Source organism: Carcharodon carcharias, chromosome 13 (genome assembly GCF_017639515.1).
Source record: "Carcharodon carcharias isolate sCarCar2 chromosome 13, sCarCar2.pri, whole genome shotgun sequence".
NCBI lineage: Eukaryota > Metazoa > Chordata > Chondrichthyes > Lamniformes > Lamnidae > Carcharodon > Carcharodon carcharias.
In genome coordinates, this window is record NC_054479.1 from 11,773,645 (window position 1) to 11,782,117 (window position 8,473).

At 38.4% G+C, this 8,473-nt stretch overlaps 1 protein-coding gene across 1 annotated transcript in view; it reads left to right on the forward strand.

Annotated features, from left to right (window-relative positions):
• The window catches only part of pi4kab (phosphatidylinositol 4-kinase, catalytic, alpha b), a 153,415-nt gene that overhangs the window by 42,912 nt on the left and 102,030 nt on the right, over window positions 1-8,473 (forward strand). Inside the window, exon 19 of the mRNA XM_041202508.1 lies at window positions 6,747-6,797. Coding sequence (XP_041058442.1) covers window positions 6,747-6,797 — 51 coding nt within the window. The remainder of the gene's footprint in view (window positions 1-6,746; window positions 6,798-8,473) is intronic.

Below are 8,473 nucleotides of genomic sequence, written 5' to 3' on the forward strand. Positions count from 1 at the left end.
CGGACCACAGGAGACTCAGGTACGGGTTACGATCGTTTATTTGAGCAATTGCAAGGAGGGCACCATCTCAGTACAGCTTGAGACAGTACTCTGCTAAACTGCAAGTATTCAACATATTTATACATTATTGGTCACGTACAAGAACAGTTTCCAGATTCCGATCTCGTCAACATATAGGTTTACATTACAAGATATCTCTGGTAACAAGTATATCCCTATTTGTTTTCACCCAGGCAGAGACCTTACCATCTGTTCTTCCCCTATCTGTTGAAGAGCACACTTAATCTTAGTTGTTACTGCCATCCTCTGACTACAGTCCAGCTCCAAGGCCTTTCTGTTGTTTGCAGGCCCTCAAGGCTGTGCAAGGTTCATCTGGTAACCTTAAACTGCCAATGTGCTTGGAGATTTTTAAGTAATTCATTCCTTTTCAATAAGTTCTTACTGTATGCCTATATTCCCCCTAATAATTACTGTATCCCTTTATTTCCCCCTAATAGTTGGCTTGGCTAAACCCAGAACCTGTGGCTGGGATTCTCTGGCTCCTTTGTGGTGGGACACGCTGAGGGAGATTCGATGGCCCAGCCAAAAGTCCATTGACTATTGAAGGGATCGGATGATTCCGGTGGTGGGTGGGGCCGGGAAATCCCTCCGTGTGATTATTATAATTTAAAACCTACAAAAATGAGAGTGCTGAAGCTGAAAACTCTTCAACTTTTATTTATTCTATCATGAGATGTGGGCATCGCTGGCAAGGCCAAGGCTGCCCTCCCCTAATTGCCCTTTGTACTGAGTGGCTTGCTAGGCCAGTTCAGAGGGGTAGTTAAGAGGCAACCACATTACTATGGATCTGAAGCCACATGTAGGCCAGACCAGATAAGGATGGCGTAGTTCCTTCATTAGCGACCCAGATGGGTTTTTAACAACAATTTTTGGTTTCAAAGTCATTGTTACTGAGTCTAGCTTTTAATTCCAGATTTTATTAATTGAATTTAAATTGCTTGAATTTAAATGGTGGGATTTGAACTCATGTTTCCAGAGCATTAGTCTGGTGTCATGAAGTTATTAATGTATACAACGTGATTGGAAATTTTTTTAAAAATAGGGCTTTAGTCTGTGGGTCTATCTTAATTAGATTAAAACCAGCTAGTCTGGGTGCTTTGATGTATACTAGTTTTGAGATGTAACCAGAGGAGTAGAGGTATATTTGCATTTTGTTGACTAGAGCAGTCAAGAAGTGGGGTGAAATCTGGCACTTAGCTAGCAGAGACCAAGCAATGTTTATATTAAATTTGGTACAGTGAAAGAGGTTTTATTGTTAGAAGAGGTGCTGTTCAAAGGGGCTGGCGATACAATGAGAATTTAAATTCAAAGAGATGTGCTGGGTATAACAGGCAGCAGTTTTGTGTGTACAGAACAGAGGCATGTAACATCAAAGCCTGTGTCTGCAAAGGAGCCAAAGTGAAGGGAATCTCATTTTGAATTTGTAAGGTGAAAATGCTTTGCCTGGTGTCTGCTTAAAGTTTATGGGTTGTTGTTGCCTTAATAGAGATTAGTTTGGGAATTTGTTAAAAGTTATGATAGTAATTTTTAGCCATGTGTTTTTGTTAACTTGTGTAAATTAATAAATGCTTCATGTGATTTGATATAAAAACCTCTGAAGAACTGGTGGTTTTATGCCTGAATTCAAAGCTGCATCTCAAACGTATCAAATGAAAATGTAGGTTATGACAGTTGTTTAAAGTTTCCCTCTGGGATTTTTAAATAACTCAGCTTTACCAACTGCTGGGTCATAACACTGGTCCTCTAGATTACTAGCCCAGTAACAATACCACAATGCCACCGTCTTCCCTTAGATTCTTGATTCTTTCTTTCCTACAAAATTTGGAAATTTAAGTAGCAGGCAGCGTCCTGTCAGTCCTTTTTATAAATCTGTTTTGAGCTCCATTTCACAAAACAGAATGAAAGAAGTGTGATTTAAATGATGTTAAAATATTTTTGTTATTCGCTGCTTGAGCTGACCCAATATTCTATATCCTGTGCTGATAACATGAAATATTATTTCAACAGATTCAACACTGATCTGTTCACTTGTTCAATGACAAGATATGTCTTACCACTCATTTGTTCCTAAAATGTTGGCACTTACCTTAACAGTCAAATTAAAAGATGTGTTTATTCTTGTCACAGCCTTCAGAACCATCCAGTAATGCTTTGTACACAACAAATTGCTGTGAAATGAAATGCTTTGGATGTAGGCAACTGCATCAGATGATTTCTCTCTCCAACATCTCATTTGATAGATGGTATGTCTGACAGTGTTGCACTTTCTCAGTGCTGCATTTAAATATTAACCTGGATTACGTGCTCAAGTCGATTGGTAGGTTTAAACTCAAATTCATATGACTCACAAAGCTAGCAACTGAGTTAAACTGACACTTGATTAACCTTTGTGAATGACGAATACACAGTGAAAATCCAGGATCAAGTTCCATCACAGAAATACTTGAGAGACTCAGGGTTGTGAAGAGAATCCTGTTACATATAGTCCTGTTACTGCAGTTCAGTGGTAATCATGGCTGCCGTTACATCTACTCACTGTATTAACAAACAGTTGGAATGTGACATAGCCCAAGTTTGTCATATTAAGTTGACTGCAAGCTATGTTGCTTATGTCACAAAAGTAAATATTAACAGACCCACTCTCTTTAAACAGTGAAAGAAATAACTGAATTTGTTCAAAGTTTAAGCTTCTAGGTTAATAATTAGCATCAAAGCACTGGTGGGTTGATTTTTTTTTTAAGTTTGCAACTATTTTTTCCCGATTTCACAAGAATTTGTTATTGTTTTTACTCAAAGTGGTAAGAATTGGAAAGCTGAGTTATAAGAACAATTGCAATGTTAAAAATCTGAAATGAAAACAAATACTGGGAATACATAGTTGGACTGTCAGCATCTAAAATGGTAAAGGTTACAGGTTAATGTTTTGGGGTTTACCACTTCCTCAAGATATTTGAAAATCTTTTCCCTCCCTTTTGAAGTGTTACATTTAAGTTCTAGAAATTATAAGGACAGAAGTGGGTATTTATCTACATGTATTTTTAATGAAGGGAATCATTCACCTTCCTCAGTAAAGGTAATCCAAATGGAATCAATGGACTTTGCACTATTTCATTTTACTTGTTTTGCCCCAGGTAAAGCTGTCTTGTTTTTGAAATGCAAGTCCAGAAAATAATGCTTGCTTTCTTCTGTGCCAAGTGCTGAGTAAATTAGCTGATTATGAGCATGGAATGCTGCCCTTTTGCTTGCAGTTAGCTTTAAAAACTAATGTTTCAGCATCCACAGCCCAAACTGAAGGCAGCTTTTTCAATCAGAGAACCACAGCAATACATGTTGGGCTAACAGCTGCTCTCCAAACATCTGGCGTGCGTGACTTTGTCCTTCCTAAGCAAATGCAAATGAGTCTTTAAAAAAATATTCTGCCACTATTTGCACTGATTTTACTATCCAAAGGAATCCAGGCATTTCCCCTAAGTGTTGTACTTGTCTATTTTTGGCAGTCACCTACATATCAAAGTTGACTGCTTTTCAGATCATTCATTATGAATCAGTTCTCAAAACATCTTTAAACATTTACTCCCTTCACCACATTGGTAGCAGTGTGCACCATCTACAAGATGCTGTGCACAATTCACTAAGGCTCCCTCGACAGCATTGAAATTTCCTGATGTCCTAATAATGCACGAGATTAACACAAGCTCTTAGTCTCTTTCTTTCAAATGGGCATTTTTGAACCAGTTGGGCTTTTTTAAAATTCATTCATGGGCGTCGCTGGCTAGGTCAGCATTTATTGTCCATCCCTAATTGCCCTTGAGAAGGTGGTGGTGAGCTGCCGCCTTGAACCAATGCAATCCATGTGGTTTCGGTACGCCGACAGTGCTGTTAGGGAGTGAACTCCAGGATTTTGACCCAGCAGTGACAGTGAAGGAACAGCAATATATTTCCAAGTCAGGGCAGGAACTTCCAGGTGGTGGTGTTCCCATCTGTCTGCTGTCCTTGTCCTTCTAGATGGTAGTGGTCATGGGTTTGGAAGGTGTTGCCTAGGGAGTCTTGGTGAGTTCCTGCAATGTGTCTTGTAGATGGTGCTACTACTCTGCGCCGGTGGTGGAGGGAGTAAATGTTAAAGATGTTCTGAGAACTGATTCATACTGAATGATCTGAAAAGCAGTCAACTTTGATATGTAGGTGACTGCCAAAAGTAGACAAATATAATACTTAGGGGAAATGCCTGGATTCCTTTGGATAGTAAAATCAGTGCAATTAATGGAAGAATATTTTTTTAAAGACTCATTTGCATGTGCAAGCCAGATGTTTGGAGAGCAACTGTTAGTCCATCATGTATTGCTGTGGTTCTCTGATTGGAAGAGCTGCCTTCAGTTTGGGCTGTGGATGCTGAAACATTAGTTTTTAAAGCTAACTGCGAGCAAAAGGGCAGCATTCCATGCTCATAATCAGCTAATTTACTCAGCACTTGGCACAGAAGAAAGCAAGCATTATTTTCTGGACTTGCGTTTCAAAAACAAGACAGCTTTACCTGGGGCAAAACAAGTAAAATGAAATAGTGCAAAGTCCATTGATCCCCTGTTTGGATTACCTTTACTGAGGTGCAGAGGGTGAATGACTTTACGCCAAATTAAATATTTTAGAAGTGTAGTCACTATTGTAATGTAGGAAACACGGCAGCCAATTTGTGCAATGCTGGCCTAGCCGGTGATGCCCACATCTCATGAATGAATCAATGAAAAAAAAATTAAGGATGGGCAATAAATGCTGGCCTTGCCAGTGGCGCTTTCATCCCGTAGAAGAATATTAAAAAATCTTGTGAGAAATGATGAAGCACTTCATAAATAAAGGCACTTTCTTTGTGAGCTGAAGAATTATTTCAATGCTGGGAGCATCTTTCACATTAGTCATAAGGAAGAAAAGGAAGAACTTGTCCTTTCACAATCTTGGGACATGCCAGAGTGCTTCGCAACCAGTGAAGTACTTATTGGAAAATAGTTACTCTCACATTATAGGGAAACACTGCAGCCAATTTGTGTACAAATGGTTCCCACATACAGCAGTTTGATATATGAACAGATAATCTGTTTTTAGTGAGGTTGGTTGAGCAATAGATATTGGTCAGGGCACTAGGAGAACACCCCCACATTCTTTTAATAATGTCACTTGAGAGGGCAAGTATGAAAGGCAGCATCTCTATCGGTACTGCACTGACGTGTCAGCCTGGATCATGTGTGCGGCATGGGATCTGAACTCTCAACCTTCTGACTCTAGGCTAGATGCTACCACTGAGCCAAGGCTGGCATCTCAATAATAGGACCTCTCCATGTTACTTAAAATCTCTACTACAGTTGTCACGCTTCCAAAAAAAGCCTTCTTGGATGGACTCCCATCATCTCTGCTTTTGCCTCATGCACAGCCTTTTTCCAACATGAAATCATTCCTTTAGTGGTCCAGGTACTGAGACATAGTTATTACAGACAACCACGCATGCTGGCTACCTAGCCATTCCCATAAATGTCAATTACAAGAGGACCAGTTATACTAATTTAAGAGCTCTGTTTTCTTTCGGACAAATTCACGTTTTCAAGCATCTGTTTGCTCAGCTGTTTTCTCACACCTCACTAAAGTGCAAAATTACCTTGGTTACTTAACAATTGCTTCTGTTAATCAGCCTACAGTGCAAGAGTTTCCCTAACAACTGATGTTGTCAGTACAATGTAAAAGCACTCTGAATGCAATTGACATAGTAAACTGCGGTACGAAGCTATCTATTGTATGAAGCAATCTATTAGGGTGCTATCATTCACCTTGTATAGCTCAAGCATAATAATTGAAAATAACTTCGTGGCATCGTGATTGTATCGTTTCAGGCATCCTGAAACCCATATGACATTGAGATATTGCTTCAGAGTACTGCACAGCTCAGTATATTGAGCATTCAAACTGACTTTAAAATGGCCTTTCATGGGATTAAGTAATGTAGGGATTAAATGGCAGATGTTATGGCTAGGCTCAAGGAAATGCTGTGAAAATCATCGTTGAGTTGTGTTAAAGCTTTAATGCAATAACTGTAGATGACCCAACTTTAACCATTTTCTCTACATAGTCTGAATGTCTACGCTTAATTCACAACCTCTAACAATGCTACTAGTACAATTGTTTATTACATTTAGGTCACCACCAAATCTTAATTAAAATTCAATTAATTACGTATCTGCAAAGTTCAAGTTTATTATAAACTGATTCTGTAAACAAATTGCTGTTGCTAAGCCTTTGAACATCATCTTCAAATCAAAGCTATGTTCTGAAACTGACCATTTTGTCACTTGTTAACTTTTTAAAATGGCGAACCGTTGCATATTTTACAGGTTGCTTAAATTAATCACAATTGAAAGCATTATTTTCTTTGGTTTATTTATAAACTTGGTGAGAATTATATATGCATGTTCAAAATGCATGGAGGTGTTCAAAGTTGATTGTTACAGAGGCTAATGGTTTTTGAGGTTTCAACTTTTTTTTTCCTGAGATTAATGGAGCTTCAACAAATCCTAGGCAGTATGCTTATGGTAACATGTACCTATGATAAATTCGTTTCACATTGAAGCAAAAATGAGATATTAGTGATAACATGTGTTAAGAACAAAGAGGTATTCTTGAATAATACATTTATTCCTTTGTTTCAGGCTTCAAGTAGTGCGGGTAATTTGGGAGTTCTTATTCCAGTCATTGCAGTGGTAAGTACCTTTGTTTTTGAAAGCCTTCACCCAGAACTGTGCAGTATTAATTTGTAGGAGGCATGTACTTGATAGAAACTGCATACCCGTAAATGGGGACTAGGTTTAGACTCAATACACGAAAGGTATATTAGTTTTTAATTACTACATAAATTAGAGTACATTAAATAATTACGTGACTAAATCCAGAATAAAAATTCCTCATGGTGTTAGATTTGAGTAATTGAAAAACAAAGACCAGCACAAATTTTCACAGGAAAGCGGTATCGTAGTTATTGGGATAACAGAATTGCTGTTAAAACAGGAAATTATCTTCAGAGTTTGGATTTGAGATATCTGACCAGAGCACTGTCTCAGCACCACTACTGGTTTATGCAGTGTGACCTGATCATAAATACCTCAGAGCAGCAGTAAATGCAGCACAGATAAACCTGTATCTGTCAGCATGGTTTGCTTTTGCATTAGGGTGAACACTAACTGCAATGAATGTTGTATGCTATTGGAGAATGTGTTTTTCATGGTTTTTAAAATTATAGAATGGTTACAGCACAGAAGGAGACCTGCGGTATCTGTACGGGCTCTCTGAAGGAGCAGTTCGCCTCATGCCACTGCCTTTTCTCTGTAGGCCCTGCCATTTTTCCTTTTCAGATAATGATTCAATTCCCAATTTTAAAAACAGAATGCTTTCTACAGAACAGTTGCAGTAATATTTCTCTATTCCGTGAATTCTGTCTGGACCGTTTAGGTACTTGCAGAGTTGATGGGTTAGATTTTACGTAGAAAGTAAATGTTTAATTTTGCAATACAAATAAATAACACGAGTTATTGTTTCTTTGTTCAATTTTGCCAGTTGTTAACCTGGTGTAGCCACAGCATAAGGTGGTTTGCAAACAGCTTCTAATCATGATTCTGGTTTTGTAAATCTGTTTAGTGAGGAAGGCTTCCAACATTAAAAAGACTTGGATGAACCAGAATTCACATCTCTTTAAAATGGTGCATTTACACTTCAAGTTTGGCTTCCGTGCAAAGCAGATTAAACTGCACTGACCCTAAAACATGTGTAGTTTAAATCTGCTGTTAAAGCCTAAACTGACTTCAAAGTGAAACCGCGTGAGACTCCCCCTTGCAGGTGTTGGGTTGACTTTGGATTCAAGCTGCATTTATGGAGGCCAATGTAGCAGCCATTTTGCAAATAATAATTCTGTGGTTAATATGCTGTTCTGTTTTTGGTTGTGTTGACTGGGAGAGAAATGTTAGGAAGGATATCTGGAGAATCCAGGTTTAAAGTAGCGTTATGGGATCTTATGCATCTACCCAAACCGCTAGAAGAATTTCCCTATTCAAAGGACGACACAGCCAATAATCCAGTGCTCCCTCATGGGTTTGTTGACTCAGGGTTTGCACTGGAACCATAGTGTTGGGGGTTAAATCTAAAAAATGTTAGGCTGAGGTGATAGTTCAAGCTGCTGAATTCAAGCAATCTGTATAATAGTTGAACAGATCAGGTGAAATTGCGAGGAAAAGGTTGATGGGCAGGATAGGTTTCTTTTTAATTTGGTTCGACAGCTTCTCCTGTGAAGCGAAACTCATTTGCTTACAGTTGTTACATTCTCATACATTGTGATACAAATTTTTATTTTAAAATAATTTTTTCTGAAAAACTTAGGTTATTTATT